The sequence below is a fragment of the Colletotrichum phormii genome (assembly GCF_030913505.1).
Source record: "Colletotrichum phormii strain CBS 102054 chromosome Unknown BDP81scaffold_10, whole genome shotgun sequence".
Taxonomy (NCBI): domain Eukaryota; kingdom Fungi; phylum Ascomycota; class Sordariomycetes; order Glomerellales; family Glomerellaceae; genus Colletotrichum; species Colletotrichum phormii.
The window spans coordinates 1497203-1516525 of NW_026851452.1; the positions used below are offsets into that span (position 1 = coordinate 1497203).

The 19323-nt window shown below is 57.7% G+C and overlaps 3 protein-coding genes across 3 annotated transcripts; 1 reads left to right on the forward strand and 2 right to left on the reverse strand.

Annotated features, from left to right (window-relative positions):
• Positions 1–298: 298 nt before the first annotated feature.
• BDP81DRAFT_471828 (uncharacterized protein) lies at positions 299–12874 on the forward strand (the record flags this gene model as incomplete). Its single annotated transcript, XM_060594595.1, has 6 exons — positions 299–556; positions 607–2995; positions 3090–7099; positions 7165–12111; positions 12156–12287; positions 12424–12874. Coding segments are annotated over 6 exons (12187 nt in total), but the record flags the coding sequence as incomplete, so codon positions are not given.
• A 1234-nt stretch (positions 12875–14108) lies between these two features.
• Positions 14109–15442, reverse strand: BDP81DRAFT_319739 (uncharacterized protein; the record flags this gene model as incomplete). The annotated part of the gene is made up of 2 exons (XM_060584465.1): positions 14109–14986; positions 15145–15442. The coding sequence occupies 2 exons, from the start codon at positions 15440–15442 to the stop codon at positions 14109–14111; spliced, it is 1176 nt and encodes a 391-aa protein (XP_060445475.1).
• Positions 15443–15693: 251 nt separating this feature from the next.
• BDP81DRAFT_428505 (sphingolipid long chain base-responsive protein LSP1) lies at positions 15694–17591 on the reverse strand. Its single transcript, XM_060590432.1, has 3 exons — positions 17254–17591; positions 16499–17027; positions 15694–16442 (listed from the first exon to the last, which is right to left on the reverse strand). Coding segments are annotated over exons 1-3 (942 nt in total). The 5' UTR covers positions 17256–17591; the 3' UTR covers positions 15694–16031.
• Positions 17592–19323: the final 1732 nt, after the last annotated feature.

Genomic DNA, 19323 nt, shown 5'->3' on the forward strand with positions numbered 1-19323 from the left:
CACGGGCTATCCGGGGCAGCCCAACATCAAGGCACCTTGACTACGGGAAAGACCCCATACCAAATACCATTGTTGGATCGCAGACACTCTGTTCCGCGGCCCGCCCATGACTTTCTGTCCCCATCTTTGACGTCTTGTTCCATGTTGTATCAACTACACTAAGTGGGCGGTCTCTCCTAGAAACAAATAGTCAACATCAGAGTCAGAATCGTACGTCCACTTACATATTTTGAGCCTGAGAGGAAAGGTCAGAGTTGTTGACCACATAGCAGGAAGACGATATACACAAGTCACCTATGATGGCTTCATTACCAGAAGAGCCAATTGCCATCATCGGCTCAGCCTGCCGCTTCCCCGGCGGCTGCAGCTCGCCCTCAAAGCTATGGGAGCTCCTTCGCGAGCCCCACGATGTACGGAAGCAGTTCGACCCAAAGCGTCTAAACCTTGAACGGTTCCATAACGTTGACGGACAGACGCACGGGTCTACCGACGTCCGAGGCCTGTCCTATCTCCTAGAGGAAGACAGCCGTATCTTCGACGCGGGCTTCTCCTCGAGGTATCCTACGAAGCGTGCAAGAGCGCGGGTGTGACGCTCGACCGCCTCAGGGGGTCTCAGACATCGGTCCACGTCGGGTCCATGAGCAACGACTACGGCGTCATCCAGGCGCGCGACCCGGAGACGATGCCCAAATACAACGCGACGGGCGCCCACGCGCCCAGTATCATCGCCAACCGCGTCTCATACGTGCTGGACCTCAAGGGTCCCTCCGTGACCATTGACACGGCATGCTCGAGCTCGCTCGTCGCCCTGCACCAGGCCGTTCAGGGGTTACGCGCGGGTGACTGTGATGCCGCCATCGTCGGCGGTACGAACCTCATCATGGACCCCGGACCGTACATCGCCGAGTCAAAGCTGCAAATGCTCTCGCCGGACTCGCAGTGCCGCATGTGGGATGCTAGCGCCAACGGCTACGGCCGTGGCGAGGGCGTCGCTGCGCTACTGCTCAAGCCGCTCGCGAAAGCGCTGGCCGACGGCGATCCTGTTCAGGGGGTTGTTCGTGCGACGGGCATCAACTCGGATGGTCAGAGTCCCGGGATCACGATGCCGTTTGCGCCGGCACAGACTGATTTGATCCGGCGTACGTACCGCCGGGCGGGGCTTGATCCGCTCCGTGAGGCGGATCGGCCGCAGTACTTTGAGTGTCACGGCACAGGCACGCAGGCTGGTGACCCCGTCGAGGCCCGCGCCGTGTACGACGTCTTCTTCGGGGGTCAGGAGCAAGAAAGCCAGGACCAAGCGGAAAAGCCCGAGAAAACGAAGCCTGAGACGTTGATCGTGGGAAGTATCAAGACTATCATCGGCCACACGGAGGGCTGTGCCGGGCTGGCGGGCGTGATCAAGGTGCTGCTCATGCTCAAGCACCAAACTGTACCACCCAACATGCTCTTCAACCAGCTCAACCCCAAGATCGCCCCATATTACGGCCCTGGCGCGCTCAAGATCGTCAACAAGATCATGGCGTGGCCGGCGAGGCCCGCTGGCACTCCAATGCGCGCGTCGGTCAACAGCTTTGGGTTCGGAGGCACCAATGCCCACGCCATCATTGAAGCTTTGCCAGGGGTAGCAGAGGTGCTGGAAGAGAGACAGCAGCTGTCCGATGGGGCTGTCGGTCCTTTGCTCTTTTCCGCACAGTCTGGACCGGCACTGTTGCGCAATGTACAGGCGTACCTGGAGTACGTCGAGACGCACGCCAACTCGCTAGATCTCAGAGACCTTAGTCGCATCCTGCAGACACATCGGTCGACGCACCGCGTGCGGTCATTCTTCACCGGCGGGACCAGGCAGGACGTCTTAGATGCCATGGGTTGGTTCGTGATGAGCCACGCCGGCGAGGCCAAAAACGGTGATATCGGCACCGTCCCGCGCCTCATCAACCCAGCCGAAGCCCCAGGCATCCCCGGCGTCTTCACAGGTCAAGGCGCGCAGTGGGCGACCATGGGTCGCGGGCTCATGGCCGTATCTCCGCTCTTCCGGCGCAGTCTTGAAGCTTGCGATGCAGTCCTACAACATGGCTTGCCAGCGGGCCACGGACACGCGCCGAGTTGGTCTCTCATCGACGAGCTGTCCAAGGAGGCGGACACATCACGCCTAGGTGAGGCCGAGCTGGCGCAGCCGCTCTGCACTGCCTTACAGATCGCGCAGGTAGACATCTTGACAGCGTCAGGCATCCGGCTCGACGCCGTCGTAGGCCACTCCTCCGGCGAGATCGCAGCCACCTACGCCGCCGGTCTCATCACACGTGAGGCCGCCGTGCAGATCGCCTACTACCGCGGCTTCTACGCGCACCTAGCCCGCGCCGGCACAAAAGTTGGTGGCGGCATGCTGGCTGTAGGTCTCTCGCTTCCAGCGGCCTCGGAACTGTGTCGTCAACCGGCGTTCGTCGGCCGGCTCGTTGTCGCCGCCAGTAACGCACCGCAGAGCTGCACGCTTTCCGGGGACCGGGACGCCGTGGCCGAGGCCAAAGAGCAACTTGAGCGGGACAACATCTTTGCCCGTCTGTTAGTGGTCGATACGGCTTATCACTCGCATCACATGGCTGCGTGTGCCGACGCCTACCTGCAAGCCCTCCTAGCCTGCGATATTTCCGTCAAGCCAGGCAAAGGCAGAGGGCGAGGCGCATGTGTGTGGAGCTCCAGTGTCCGGGGCGACGCCCGTCTTGTTCGACGTGGCGGCGAGGCGGAGCTGCTTTCTAAGCTCAAGGGTCCGTACTGGGTTGCCAATATGGTGCAGATGGTCAAGTTCTCGCAGGCGCTTGAGTCGGCCGTATGGCACGGCGGACGATTTGACCTGGCTATCGAATTGGGGTCGCATCCGGCGCTCAAGGGTCCTGTCGAGCAGACGCTCAAGGCCGCTTACGGTTCTGCGCCGCCGTATGCCAGTCTCCTCAAGCGCAAGATGAGCGACGTAGCTGTAGTTCAGGAGGCCGTTGGGTCAGTCAGTCTGGGCCCAGCTCGGGCCGGCGCACGTCGACTTTGATGGATTCCGCGGTATCTGGAGCGAGGTAGGAGCAATCCAAACAACGTCCAAGTCATTGCTCGCGGACTTGCCTGGCTACGCGTGGGATCATGACCGGGTATACTGGCGCGAATCACGCATCTCAGCGCGATACCGCACACTCGCCGACACAGCACATGAGCTGCTAGGTCGGCGGATGCCTGACGACAACGATCACGAACTGCGGTGGCGCAATGTATTACGCCTGAGTGAGATTCCTTGGTTAAAAGGGCATGAGATCCTGCGCGAGGTCCTCTTACCCGGCGCCGCGTACGTATCCATCGCAGCCCAGGCGGCGCAATACGTCGCCGGTTCTCGGCCTGTGGCTCAGCTAGCGGTAGAGGACGTCGACATTCTGCGGCCGGTGGTTGTGCCTGATAACACGGACGGCGTCGAGACGCTGTTCACTGTGCAAGTGCTGCCGGCGGCGGTAGAAGATTTCGGTACGAAAAACAAGGCTGCACAGGTTGTGCGAGCCAAGTTTGCGTACTACGTGTGTCCGAACGAGGTGACCGGGGCCATGATGCACACCTGTAGCGGCAACTTAGTCATCCATATCGGACCCGCCGATTCCGGTTATGGCCCCACTTCGGCGCCGAGTCTGGTATTGCCACCCCGGGAGCCGATCCCGGACAACGCCGTCCATGTCGACGGCGAAGCGATCCACGAAATGTTCGGCCAGATAGGACTCGATTACCATGACGCATTTGCGGCTACGAATAGTTGTGAGCGCGTCCTCGGCTATGCGGCTGCCACGGCCATGTGGCCCGCCAGTTCCAAGATCGACATCGAAGCCGATGCTGCGTCGCTGGGTCCAAGCAGCAGCTCCTACGTGCTACATCCAGTCATGGGACTGACACTGCCCCCGCGCGATCCTACCCAAGACGAGCGCACGCTACGGGTCAACGAGGCAACGGAGCGGCTGACTTTGTGGTACATCCGACAAGTCGTAGCTCAAGTCGAGGTGCCGCCGCCCTCTTCCGAGAAGGCCAAAGAGGAGCAGGAAATAGACGGTCTGCAATGGCACCATCGGCGCATGCTCGAGGCATTTGCCCACCATCTCGAACTAGTCCACCATGGCAAACACCCGCTCGTCCAGACAGCATGGCTAACAGATGGACCCGAGGAAATTGCCGCACTAGACCGCGAACACGGCACCACAGTCGAGTTCCGTCTCATGCGCGCCGTCGGCGGAGCGCTCGCCCGCGTCGTCCAAGGCGAGTCCCATCTCCTGCTACAAGTAATGCAGCAAGACGACCTCTTGAACCAGTTTTATATGCAAAACAACACCTCGGTGGCGACCAACCGCGCCGTCGGTCAGCTCATGAAGCAAATCGCCTTCAAGTTCCCGCGCTGCAACATGCTGGAGATCGGCGCCGGCACGGGCGGGACAACCTGGAGCGTCTTACACGCCGTCGACGACCTGTACGACTCCTACACCTTCACCGACGTTTCGCCCGCCTTCTTCTCCGCGGCGGCGGAGAAATTTTCCGCCTTTGACCGCGTGGCGTACCGCACACTCGATATCGAGCAGGATGTTGCCGTGCAGGGGTTCACGCCGTACAGCTACGACGTCGTCATCGCGGCCAATGTTCTCCACGCCACGCGGAGCCTCGCAGATACACTCGCTCGCGCACGTAGCTTACTTCGCCCGGGCGGCTACCTCGTTCTCCTCGAGACCACGGGTACGCAGAGCATGGTCGGCTTCCTCTTTGGCGGGTTGCCCGGCTGGTGGCAGAGCACGGAGCCGTCCCGCCGCTACGGCCCCACTGTGCCGGCGCTCGAGTGGCACCGTCTTCTCTGCCGGGCCGGATTCTCGGGCGCCGATACGGTGCTGCATGACAGTCCCGACGAGAGCCGCCACGTCACGTCATGCATCGTCAGCCAGGCTGTTGATGAGGACGTGCTTCGCCTCCGTAGTCCACTTGATTTCGTTGCACCGACTGATCTGCCTGCGCCTTCGTCGGCACCGTTGCTGCTTATTGGGGGACAACGACTCGCCACTACCCGCGTCGTCGACCAGATTACTCGAATGCTGCCGACAGCGTGGCGGTCTCGTCTGTGTGTAATTCCCAGCATCGACGACATTGACCTTGACGACGTCAGCCTCAACCGAGCCGACGTTCTGTGCCTGCATGACGCTGATCAGCCCCTATTCGCGAACCTGCCCATGTCGGAAACGCGTCTGCGTCGCCTCCGGCATCTTTTCCTCTCCGCCGCGAGCCTGCTCTGGGTGACGGCATCTGGCACCTCTGCAGCCCCCCGCGCGAGCATGATCCGCGGCATCACGCGCGTGGTGCCCAAGGAGATTCCCCATCTCAGCGTGCAAGTTCTCGGGCTCGAGGCTGGCGCCGGTCCCGCGGTAGACGCCCGGCGCTGTGTCGAGGCGTTCCTGCGGCTACGGCACATAGCTGATCTCCGGGATAGTGAGGGGCAGACTCCGCTTCCACTGTGGTCTGTTGAGCCCGAGTGCGAGGTTCTTGTTGACGGCGAGGTTCGGATCCCGCGCGTGATGCCTGCCACGGCGTTGAACGAGCGTTTTGCCGCGCGCAACCGGCCCATTGTCAAGACTGTTGACGTAACCGACGTTGCGGTTCAGGCTGTTGCGAATGTTAATGGGAAGATGGAGCTGCGGCGGTTTGTTGACCACAGCCAGGGGGCTGTGCAGATGGACGTTGAATATGCTCTGCATGTTCCGTCTCACCATGAGGAATCTTCGGTCTTCATCGTCCATGGGCGTCTTAATGAGGACTGGGTCATGGCAATCAGCTCTTCTAATGTGTCCAAGTTGTCACTACAGCCCAAGGACATTGTCCGGGTCGGCTGCTCCTACACACCAGCATCCATTAAAGCCGTGGCTGACGCTCTTCTTCGCCGTGCCCTCATTCACCGCGTGGTAGTCAACGCCGGTTTAACCGTCGGGTTACTACTCTTCGAGCCGCAATATAACATGGCTGAGAAGCTCGAGAAAGAGCTGAAGGCAGAGCTGAAGGGTGTCAGTGTCGAGGTCCACTGCGTCACCTCCAATTCTAATCTGGAGAAGGTTCCTAGAGGCTGGATTCGAGTCCACGCAAACATGTCGCGTCGTATGGCCAAGCAGTGTCTGCCCTCGAACCGTGTCGACTTCTTCGTAGACTGCTCGGAGACGTCAGAGCACGCTTACCATCAAGCTTGGGGGCATTTGAAGGAATCTCTGCCGTTCAATTGCCAGGCATTCGCACTCGACGGCGAGCTTCTGCAGAGATTCCTGCCACGGCAGTTGGAGATACAGTCTGAGAGCCAGAACCAGGCCATCGAGGCCTTGTTCGCGTCTGCAGGTGTCGCTGCCAACTCAACAGGAGAAGGCTGTGACAAGACGGCAACAACGATCATGGCTGCTGACCTCGCGGGTATGAACGCAGCCTCTCTCTCCCGCCAACAATACCTCTGCTCCTGGCACCAGCAATATTCCCTCCCCTTAACAATCCAACCCCCTGAAACCGACATCCATCCGAACGGCCTCCTCCGCCCAGACCTAAACTACCTCATCATGGGCGGCTCCGGCGGCCTAGGCCTCTCCCTTACCCGCTGGATGATCCACCACGGCGCCCAACACATGGTCATCACATCCCGCCGCGCCCAGCCCAACGCAGACCTTCAAACCGAGGCCCTCCACGCGGGGGCAAAAGTTCACACCCTCGCCTTGGACGTGACGCAGCGCGCAGAAGTCGAGACAGCAGTCGCAACCATCCGCTCGACGATGCCGCCCATTACGGGCGTGTGTAACCTCTCCATGGTCCTCCACGACGCCGTATTTCTCGACATGTCCCCGCAGCAGCTCAACGAGACGCTGGCGGCCAAGGTTGTTGGAACAGAGAACCTCGATGCCGTATTCCACGGCGGAAAGGGTGCTGAACAGCTGGACTTCTTCATCGTCACGTCGTCGGCGGCGAGTACCATCGGCAACGTCGCCCAAGCGAATTACCACGCCGGTAACCTCTTCATGAACGCCGTTGTCGCGGGCCGGCGCGCCAGGGGTTTGGCTGCGTCTGTGGTGCATATTGGGTGGGTGGCGACACAGGGTACATTACGCGTTTTGCCAAAGAGAAGCAGCTGGCCGATCACTTTAGGAGCATTCGACTTACACCGCTATCCGAGACAGATGTGCAGGATGCCTTTGCTATGGCTGTGCGTGCGAGTCGGGTTGACTCCTCCCCCGGGTCCGGCTCTGAACTCGAGCACGACATCACCATGGGCCTTGCGCCGCCTACTGCGCCCATGCAGGCCGGGCAGGTGAACAAGGCCGTGTGGACTTTGGATCCCCGCCTCATGGCTTTGAAACCGTACAGCGCGCTATCAACCGAGTCGCAGCAGCAGCAAAAGGATCAACACGGCTCCGGCGGCGCCGGCGTGCGTGAGCAAGTTGCTCGCGCCGAGACTGAGGACGGTGCCGTAGCGGCGGTGGCGGCGGCGTTCGGAGCCAAGCTCGAGACGATGCTGCAGCTTCCCAAGGGCGCGGTACACGAGAGCAACGGCCTCGAGCGGCCGATTGTTGATCTGGGTATCGACTCGTTGGTGGCGGTCGAAATCCGGACGTGGTTCCTCAAAGAGCTTGATACAGAGGTGCCGATTGTCAAGATCCTGGGTGGCGAGACGGTCTTGGAGGTCTCGGCGAAGGCGGCTAAGAAGATGTTGGCAGATCGCAAGGAGATTCCTCCCAAGAGTGAGGAGAAAAAGGAGATCAAGGCGGTTGAGAAAGTTGTCCAGGCCTCGAGCGAGGTTGTCAAACAGACTCCCGGCGCAACTCCAGTCCCTGTTGTTGTGACCCCTATTTCTGTTGACTCCAACTTGGCCTCGACAGGGAATAGTAGTAGTAGCAGCAGCAGCAGCATCGTCGAGAACTCTGGATCCGGCTCAGACACTCCCAAAACAGCCACCACAGACGACGAAGAAGAAGAAGGAGAGCACCCGGACCAACCCAAGGACGACCCCGACCTCAAAAAGAACGATGTCCTCCTTCTAGACCCCGTCATCGTCAGAGAAGCGCCCATGTCTGCCGCCCAATCCCGCTTCTGGTTCGTCCACAAGCACTCGGATAACCCGGCCGCCTGCAAAAACGCATTCTACTACCGGCTCCGAGGCCACAGCCGCGTGAATCCGGCCTGGCTACGTCACGCCCTCCGGCTCGTCGCGGCCCGCCACGAGTGCCTCCGCACGTGCTATTATCCGCGCCTCGAAGACGGCCACCCGATGCAAGGCATCACGGCGCCGTCCGAGTCGGCTGTCCGCCTCACGCACACCGAGTACGATGACCGCGGCGGCATCGATACGGCACTGCGGGAGACGCTCGAGGGCTTCAAGACGCGTGCGTGGGATCTCGAGCGAGGAGAGACCATGGAGGTTTCACTGCTAAGTATCAAAAATGGGCAACTGCAACAAGAAGATGATGAAACAGAGGAGTACGGATACCTCGTGCTGGGATACCACCACATCACCCTAGACAGCTGGAGCGTAGCCCTCTTCTGGCGTGACGTCGACAGAGCATACCGCATGCAACCTCTCACTCCCATCGGCCGTGGCCTCTCATACGTCGATTACTCGCTCCATCAGCTCAGCGAAGAAGAAAATGGCGCGCTGGACGAGGACCTCGCCTTCTGGCGCGCCGAGTTCGCCTCCTCGCTGCCCGACACGCTTCCCCTTTTACCCATGGCCCGCGGTCTCGATAGATCGTCTCTGGTCCGACAACAGCAGCAGCGGATCAGTGCTCATAACCTAGACCAAGAGTTCAACCCAGCACAACTCGAAGCCGTGAAATCTCTAAGCCAGCGCCTGCGCATCAGCCCATTCCACGTTCATCTCGCCCTCCTCCAAGTCCTCCTCGCGCGCCTCACCGGCACAGAAGACATATGCATCGGTGTAGTAGACGCCAACCGCCGCGACGAGCGCTTCGTCAACACGCTCGGATGCTTCGTCAACATGCTGCCCCTTCGCGCCACCGTGGCAGCGACCGCCGGTGCAACCGAAACCAGCCCCGACTTCGCCTCCATAGCCCGCGCCGCCTCCCGCAAAGCAATGTCCGTCTTCGCCCACGGAACACTCCCCCTAGACCGCATCCTCTCGCTCGCCTCCGCCCCGCGCGCAACAGAAGCCCACCCCCTATTCCAAGCCGCCATCATCTACCGCACAGCCGGCGGCGGCGGCATCGACATCTGGGACTTAACCCTCGGCTCCGACGACGCCCGCATGGAACTATCTTGGCACGGCGCCAAGGAGGCCGAGAACCCGTACGACGTGAGCCTTGGCTTCTTTGAGATGCCCGGGGGCGGGTGTCTCGCGCAGATATGGTGCTCTGCTACGTTGTACGGACCAGAGGCGTGCCGGTCTCTTATGGATGTGTACCTGAGGTTGCTGGAGGCTGTTGCGCGTGAGCCGGAGGTGTCTGTGGACCGGTTGGCGTTGTACGATGATTCAGATGCTCGTGTGCTTCGCGCGCTTGAGGTTGGCCGAGGTCCTGAGACCAAGTTTGACTGGGTTGATACCGCGTCGTCTCTGTGTTTGTCTCGTCGTGTGCGGGATATGTGCCGTTTACATCCTGAGCGTATAGCCGTCACTGACGCCGTGGGAAGTTTGTCATATTCTCAATTGGCAAACCAGACGAGCCGCCTGACACATCGGCTGAAAGAGGCTGGTGCTCACGCCCGCCATGTTGCCGTGCTATGCGAGCCGTCGGTCGACGGTATTGTCGCCATGCTGGCTGTCCTCGAAGCCGGAGCCGTCTATGTTCCCCTCGACGTTAGCTTACCTGCCTCACGCCACGCAGACATGCTCCGTCTATGCGAGCCCGCGCTCGTGCTTTTCCACACGCAGACGGAACAGCGTTTGAATGCCTTGCTAGACGACGTCGTCGTGGGGGAGCAACATGAGAAACCACGAGCCCTCCAGGTAGACGTGGACCATCCCCAAGACGACTCCAACACTCACGGTGATCTTGATAACTCAAACAAGATATCACCAGCATTCCTCCTCTTCACAAGCGGCTCAACTGGCACACCCAACGGCGTCCACCTGACCCAGCTCAACTTCGCAAACCACATTGCACTCAAGACGCAGACCTTCTCGCTGGCCCACACCGACCGCGTCCTCCAACAGAGCTCCCTCGGCTTCGACATGGCCCTCGTCCAGACCTTTTCCGCCCTCGCCAACGAGGCTTGTCTGGTGATCGCACCCGCTGACATCCGCCGCGACCCCGTTGCCATTGCGGCCCTCCTGAGGCGCGAGGCCGTTTCCATAACCATCGCCACGCCGACCGAGTACCTCGCCTGGATCCACGCCGCCGCTGACAGCCTCTCAGCAAGTACGGAGGCGACCGCGGAAAAGGGAGACGGCAGCAGCACCTGGCGGTTGGCCTTCTCCGGCGGCGAACAGATCCCACCCCGTCTCATAACCGAACTCGGTCGTCTCGGGATCCCAGGTCTGCGGCTGACAAATTGCTATGGTCCAACAGAGATCACAGCAGCCACAACCTTTCAACCCATCCCTCTCGACAACGACGACCAAGCATCATCAACCTCCTGCGCAGCATCCCCTAACGCACCCTCGGCCATGTGGAGACCCTACGCCGTAGGCAAAGCCCTCCTGAACTATACTGTCATCATCGTCGACCCCTTTTCCACCGCCACTATCCCGCAGCCCCTACCCCTGGGGCAAACAGGCGAGATCTGCATCGGCGGCGCGGGCGTGGCGCTGGGATACCTCAACAGACCAGACCTCACGCGCGCCCGCTTTCTAACGGATGTCCCGGGAATGAAGGAGGCCACGGTATACCGCACAGGTGACAAAGGCCGCCTCCTCGCCGACGGAACGCTCCTCTGCCTCGGCCGACTCGACGGCAACACGCAGATCAAGCTGCGCGGGCAGAGGGTTGATCTGCAGGAGATTGAGGCCGCCGTCCTCCAGGCTTCTGCGGGTGCTCTCGCGTCTGTCGTGGTATCTCGGCGTCGTCTGGATGGCGCTGGTGCTGGTGGCGTTGGTGAAGATGACATCCTCATCGCCCACGCCACGCTCGCCGACGATGTAGATCCCACCACCTGGCAAGACGACAACAGCATCTCCTCCTCTTCCTCGATCCTCTCCCGCGTGAGATTATCACAAGCCTTCATCCCCGCAGCAATCTACACCCTCAAGACCTTACCCTCAACGCCAAACGGCAAACTAGACCGCAAAGCCATCGCCCGTCTCCGTCTCCCTCTCCCGGGGAGAAAGGGGTCAAACCCCAATCACACACTCGGATCCGACACCAGCGCAACAAACACGGAAGAAACCCCTGGGCACAATAAAGCAGGAGAAAAACTCACCGTCCGCCAGGGAGAACTCCGTCTCCTCTGGGAACGCGTTCTCCCTTCCCTAGGCTCCAAGCGCATCGGCCCTTCGTCCGACTTCTTCCTCTGCGGCGGCAACTCGCTGCTGCTGATGAAGCTCCAAAAGGCGATCAAGGAGACGACTGGCGTGGAGATCAGCACGAAGCGCATGTACGAGGCCATCACGCTGCGCGCCATGACGCGAGCCGTCTTTGAGGATTCTACGGCGGCGGCGGCGGAGGAGAACGCTCGTATAGACTGGGATGCCGAGACGGCTGTTCCGGGATGGTTGCGGGAGGAGATTGGGAAGATTGAGACGACGACCACCAACGCCGCCGCTGCCGATGCCATCGCAGTGAAGAAGGGAAAGACGGAGTCTGGCATCGAGGTCCTCCTCACAGGAGCATCCTCATTCCCGGGAAGCCACATCCTCACGGCCCTCCTCCACCACCCATCCATCCGCAAAGTCCATTGCATCGCCGTCCCCTCCGACCACCACCACCAACCCAGTCCGTCTTCTCACTCTGCTTCCGTCGCCGAGGTGGTTTACTACACAGGCACCCTCCTCTCCAAGACCCTAGGCCTAACTCCAACCGAACGAAACCACCTCGCCCAGACCGTCCACATCATCGTCCACACAGCTGCTCACGGCCACTGCCTGAACCGCTTCGCAACCCTCCGCCGCCCAAACCTCGAGGCCTTACACTCTCTCGCCTCCCTGTCCCTAGCTTCAACCTCCGCTTCGCCATAACCTCGCAAAACAGCAATCCCAAACCTCTACCTCTCAAGCCCGCGTACCCTCCTCCTAGCAGGCACATCCGAGACCCCCAGACCTCCATCTTCCCTCCGAGACTTCCCTCCACCGGCCGTGGACGGATCGGACGGGTACACGGCGAGTAAGTGGGCCGGGGAAGTGTTCTTGGAGAATCTGGTCAACCACCTCCGGGATCGTGATGGTGATCACGGCGCCGAAGCGGGAACCGCAACCGCAACCGCAACCAAATCCCCTACCCTCAAAATCGCAATGCACAGATCCTGCACCCTCGTCAGCCCCCAAGCACCCAACTCGGACGCAATGAACGGCATCCTCCGCTACTCCCTCGCCATGCGCACCGTCCCGCGTCTCCGCCGCGCAGAAGGGTTCGTCGATTTCGCGCCCCTCGACGACGTCGTGGGCCGAATCGCCGCCGCCGCCGTCGAGTTGGCCGGCGTGCCCCCAAGTACTTCCACATCAGCAGCAGAAGCCTCACCGCCATCATCGTCCATCCACTTCCGCCACCACTCTGGCGGTATCAAAACCCTCTTCTCGCAATTCCGCGCACACATGGAGACCGTCTACGGCGGCGCGTTTGACGAGGTGGATATGCAAGAGTGGCTCGTCCGCGCCGCGCGACAAGGTCTGGATCCGCTTATTACGGCGTACATTGAGGCCTTGCTTGAGAGCGGGATGCCATTGGTGTCGCCATACCTCGGAGCAGAGTAAAGTAATGTTGGCTGTAGGCGTCTTTCTTATTCCATGATGGGGTTCTACTGAGCGTGTAGAATTGCCAACTAGAGGTGTGAACAGTACTCTAGTCTCTTGCTACCATTCGTACATAGTCAAATGCATCATAAACCATTGGTCTTACTCTGCAATTTTATGCTTCCATCTTTCGGGAGTAAGTGAGTACAAAGCACGTACCTTGAGAAATGAGGTAGAGAATTCTATGATTTGTCTTGTTTGTTCGCCAGGTCCCAACAAAAGGGGCGGGATTTTGACAAGAGAGAATGGAAAATACAATGAATATGGAATACTTGAAGGGAACTTGTAGAACTCCGAATGTTTTAGCTGCATCTATGGGTAAAGATTGAGCCCCTGATGGCCAGTCAACTAAGGCCGTCTTGAAGTCTTGGAAGAAGCTACGATGTTGTTGTTCATATGAATGTTTATAAAATTGACGCCAAATATAGCCTCCCAGCGGTTTGGCTTAAGGCAGAAACATGCGCCGCTGCGAACTCGCAACTTCTCAGACTAGATGTGTCAAATAGCCCGACAACTTGCCAAAGTCCAGAAGAGGGATCGTAAGGACGGTACCACCCATGATATAAAGGTCGATTCTCTTTTTCACCCCTTACATTGAAGGTAGTTGAAGAAGAGGGACCCATGGCCTCTCTGGGTGAGTTTAAATCGCAGTGAAGTGGTAACGAATGTTCACATGATATTGGTCAGCCAGGCTTCCGCCCAAGCCTCCTCACGAGCTTCCGAGATACCACACATTCTTCAACCTACAATACCCCGTATTATGGTAGCACATAGGTTGGCTCAAAGTTCCGTATTCGCCGCATTTCTCAATTGTCCGATATCGAATTATTAAAATGCTTTGTTGGACAAGATGGAAGTGATGTCAAGGCTTGATGTGGTTCATTGCCTGTTTTTTTTTAGAGCTTTCTTTTCCTTGCAGCCTCAAAGTCTCACGGTCCCACGAACTCTCCAGTGAACATCACGGACAGGACTCTTCAGTAGAACAAAGCCTCACGGGCGTTGAAAGTGTGTTCCTCTGACATGGAATATAGTGGTCTAGGTAGCCGATTTGCTTGTTAGAGTTCGACAGTCACTAGCATCCAAAAAAGTCATTTTCATCAGAAAAGGTCTTTAATTGTGTCAAATTAGGTAGTTAACGTTATCTGTGTTCGCTATATAATCAATCTAAATCCTCCAGAGCCTTCAGCTACACATCTTAAAGAACAGTTCCGGCAGACAAATCCAACTCAGAGCCTCCGAACGGCCCCGAGCCATCCTCTCCAGCCACATCATGATCGTCCCCTTCCTCCTCCTCATCCTCCTCGTTCTCATCCTCGTCCTCATCCTCATCCTCATCCTCATCCTCGTTCTCACTCCAATAATCCGAGCTCCTATCCGAATCATTAAAATGCCAGAAATGCCCATAATAATCAGACAAAGGCTGGCTCTCCACCCTCCTCGCCCGATCCTCCTCGCTCATCCTCCCCTCGACAAACCTCCACGTATCCACAACAACGACATACTCAACCGTATCCCCCTCCCCGTGATGAGCCCACTCCTGTCCACCGAGTTTACTCGGCCCCTTCCACGTCCACTCCACCAACTCCGTCCCCTCGGCACTCAGATACCCTTCCTCTTCCTCTTCCTCTTTCTCCTTCTTCCCCTCCTCTTCCTCTTCATCCTCCCTCTCCCTCTCCCGCCTCTCCTCCCTCCCATCACCAACAACCAACTTCCACCCCTTATTCCTCCCCACAATCCCCATCATCTCCTCCCTCTTCCCCACAAGCGTCTCATACTCAACCCTCAACTCCCTCAAACCCCTAGGCCCCCTAAACCCCCTCAACCAATCCTCCGACATCCTTAACGGCTCATCACTCTCCCAGTACCACCAATCCGAATACCGCACCGTAATCGTCAACACCTCCGGTCGAAACCTGGGCTGCGCAAAGAGCGTCGCCAAGTTCCGCCCGCCTTCGAGCCAGTACATTTGCGTAAAGAAGCGGACTTTGCTCAAGTCGCGCGATTGCTGCTCCGTCAGGGAGGAGAAGAATCCCGTGCAGGCTTCGTTTCTTGTTCTTCCTTTTGGGCCGCGGTCTGAGATTCACATTGGCAAATTAGTTTTGCGTCTATTCAGAACGATCCAACCTCCCATCTTGCCACGGACACTTTCAAAAAGAGCTTCCATTTCGTGTAGAGCTCGAAAGCAAGGGGGGGGGGGGGTTATAGAAATATAGAACAGAAAAAAGACATACCAAACCAAAAAGCCCACTCCAACTCCCTCAAAAACACCTTTTGCCCCTCCACATGCGCCAACTTACACGCCCTCAGCAAACTGCTACTACTCTTCCTCGGACCCGTGAAGCCAGGCCGATACCAGTACGAGTCCTTCGCGTACGCTGATTCCCCCTCTTCTTCATACTGCACCAGCGCAAGCGCAAAGATCTCGTTGCGGATCTCGCCCGGCAAGGTCCCGAACAGCGGGGATTGGAGCTGTTGGTCGTATGCGGAGACGTCAATCGTCGTCGTCGTGGGCGTGGCGGTTGAATCCATGATTGGCAATTAGAGATTTTCCCCTGTAAGTGAGCACCGAAAGGTAGATTTAGAGATAAGATGAATGTTCAAAAAGACATCGTGCGAGTGGTGGCCTACAGAACCACACACGCCACTTATAAACCTCGCGCCTCTCTAACGGCTGTGTTGGGCGTCGCACAGAGCGGGGTCGGCTGCCTGCTGTTGCCTGCATCCTCACATGTGTACCGTGCTACCTTAACTCCAGTCATCCAACAGCAATGATACCTTTGACCAACCAAGTCGATTGAAAATTGGTATTCATGATGTCCCCAACACTGGATGGTTGCTAAACAAATACTTGGCGCAGCCCCTTCCCAAGTTGCGGTCAAGACATGATGCAGATGAGTTGTGGTGATGAGAAGATAATATGATCAATTCTGCAAAATACCATCTTGCTGAGTCAAAACGCATACCAGAAAATGGTTCGTTTGATATCATGTATTTCATGAAAGCGCGGCCGTAAGAATGGTATTATATACAAGCATTAACATCTCCCAGTCCCAGCCCGTCCATCCTGATATCCTTCATACAAACTGGAAAGCATCGCACAACACATCCCGGTACCGCTCTAGTGAGCAGCAACGCTCTCGGTCTGCCTAGTTCCATTGCTCACAATGCTATCAGTATCCTTCTCCGAAACTGCCTGGTGTCCAGGAACCGATCCAGCCACGATCTTAGCGTCCTCGTCGTGTACTGCGTCCTGGGTACCCCTAGCGTTGGTCACGGAGTCAGAGGGTGCGCTGTTAAAGTCATCCTGCTCCGGGCGCCAGTCACGCAGGTCGTCCTCGGCGTCGTTGAGGATCTGTCGCGCCTGTTGAGCGTGGTGATACGTGGGACGCATGTCGCCAGGTACGACAGGGGTGTCATCGAGGAGGTGAAGGAGACGCCGGCCGTGCTTGGCAAGGATGATTTGCTTCTCGGCCCGCTCAATAGTAGCAGCGAACTCGGCTTCGTACGCTTCCTTGAGCTTCTGGCGAGTCTGGTTTTCTTGTTAGCGAAGTAGTGCCAGGGGGGTTGGATAGGTTGGCTACGTACGACATTCGTCAGTTGGGCTTCGGCAACCAAGTTCTCTGCCTCAGCGCGGACAAGCTCCTGCTCGAGAACCACGAGCCTCGCGCTCTGGGGCTCCTTCATCTTGAGCTTGGCAATCTCGTCGGCAATCTTGTCCTTGCCGTCGCGACTCGGCTGGACGCTCTTCTCCGTGTTGCGAATGTGCTTCAAAACACCTCGGGCATCGTCCAGAGAGTGAGCATACTGTTCCTCCTGCTCGCCGAGCTCGCTGAGGATGACGCCAACCTTGTCCGAGACGTCCGAGACAGCGGCGTCGTTAGTCTGTTCGCCCCACTCGGAGAGCTGAGTGGCAATGGAGGTGCGCTCGCGGCCGGCAGTCTCGTGGGCGTTGATGAGGTTGTTCTCGCTCTTGATGATCTTGTAGAGCTTGCGTGAGAGCTCGGGCTGGACGTTGCCGCGTAGGGAGTTGAAGGAGAATCCAGCGCGCTTGGAGGCGCCATTATTCTGGGAGCCGTTGCGGCGGTGGTTAGATCTGATGGAGAGTGATCGGTTCCTGTGAGTGTGTTAGTTGACTGGTTCGAGCTGGGTAGGTGTGGATGCGATTTCTGGCAGACGTAGAAGGAGGTGTGATGGCGACCACTGAGGGGGAGATGCTTATGGGCTTCGTGCTAATGGCAATGCCGTAGCAGTCCTCGCTGGTATGGGGGGAGAACCAGCGTCGCATCTTGGCTAATGTGGTGATGGATGGTGTTGTGTTGTATGAAGCTGATCTCACTTACATGATTGCGGTTGTTTGGATTTCAGAGTAGACTACCTCTATTCCCTAGCTGCACCTTCTGATGATATCGTGAAGCTCGAAGGAAGAGCGACTAGGATGCGATATGGACGTGGGAAGGAAGAAACCTGGTCCCGGTAGGGTATTATGTGTACGACTAAGAAGCTGGGTCTGGGTATCTACGGATCGTCGAAGCCAAGATTCAGGTGCGCCTATCTGGTTCGAACAATTGGGGCAGGGCGCAGAAAAGTTGTTCGTCAAGAGGAAAGTTGCAGTGTAAGATGCGACAGCCTCGATGCGACAAGGGTCCTGCGTTGACTTTAAGAAGGGGTCCTTGGGGGGGAAGGATGGGGGGGGGGGGGGGGGGGGAGGAAACCCTTTTCGACGGCACAGTCGGGATGGAGGAAAGGACCGAGTGAGACACTCATGTCATAGTTTGGGCTTGCTGGCAGGTGGCATTTCACATCACAAGAGGGAAACTAAACTCAAGAGAGGAAAAGTACGTTGGCAACAACCCGGGTAGCTCTCATAGCTCGAAGCTCTAGTCTTCTTCGGGCCGGGGAGAGCGAAGCAGGCCACGACAGCTTCCCACCATTCTGGGCGTGGGGAGGCTAAATTGTGCGACTGCCGTCGATGATAACTTAAGTGCCTATCCCGTGGTGGGAGGAAAGAACTCATTTTAGGAGATAGCTATGAAGCACGCCGAGAGATTCGGGCTGGGTGGGCGGTTTGTGCGGCTAGCTCCCCTGTCTACTCCTGTAGTAAGGCATACGACAAGCTGAAGGTGTGGTGATGATGATGCGAAGGATGACGAAGGGTGGTTGGAGGGGTCGCGCGCGCCAATGATGTCATTACCCGTCCGGGGACCCTAAGCGACATCTCGGGAAAATGGCCCTCCCTCCCTCCCTCCAACTGGCTTCCCCCGAATCGCATCATCGTGTAACACTTCACGGGGGAAACGTCTGTCACCAGGTGTCCACGCACTTTACAGAGACAAGTATTCAGCCCATAAGGCTGATGAATCAGATGCCATCAACTCGGGCAACTTCCAGGTGCTCATCCCGTGTTCTGTTGCGCACGGCTGCGTAATGCGTGAGGCTCACAGACCATGAAGGCCAGATGAGTTTGTCATGCGCAACCCTTCATTCGCTCAATGATATGAAGAGGAATCATCTATAGATGAGAGCCGAACAAACTTCATTGCGTAAAAAAGCCTGTCAAACAAGCCGGAGTCATATATAACTTGAAAACTTTCGTAGCAATCATTACCGCCCAATCCAAAAAGACCACCATTAATCATACAAAACTCCAGATCCCCCGAAATTGAGGATAGACTGCTCTCGTGATCTCACGAAGCGCTTCGTCCAAAGCCACTTTGGACAGTTCCTCTCCAACTGAGAAAACACACCAGTGCCCTCCAATGTTCGCTGTCGCTAATCGCAATGGTTCCTCCACGGGCTCATAGAAATAAACCTTTTTCGTCCTTCATCCCATTTAAAACTGCCCATTCTTCTCCCCCACTCTCTGAAACGTCCATGGGCCGTTCCCTCGTCTAAACTCCCCGCTTCGTGCCGCTCCCACATGCTTAGGATCTTTAAAGCAGCTTCTGGAGCCCATGGCAATGTGCCGAATTGACTCATCGGTAGGTGCGGCTGGTCCTCTCGTAGACGACGGGCTCGACGTAGCTAACCCGCGGGCTGTTGGCGACGTACGACCTCCTCACGCTCGTGTAGCTTGCGCGCGGGGAGTGTCCATGGTGGTGGTGGTGGTGACCGTGGTGGTGATGGCCGTGGTGGTGGTGATGGTACCGGGTCGGTACGATCTCCTCTTGGTAGTAGTACTTCTTGCCTCCCGCTCCGAAGCACATTTTGAATGACGGGTGAGTTGTAAAGATCGGTGGTGTCGGTTTGTAGATCGTGAGTTTTGGGGTTGAATCGGGGCTTGTTGTAGAAGATCGTTTGTCTGTTTGCAATAGGCGAGGTTGTGTTGATATTAGGTCGACTGCAGCTAATCAGATATTGAAAAAGCTGGATTATAGTGATACAAGGTAGAAGATTCCAAAGAAGGTTCTATT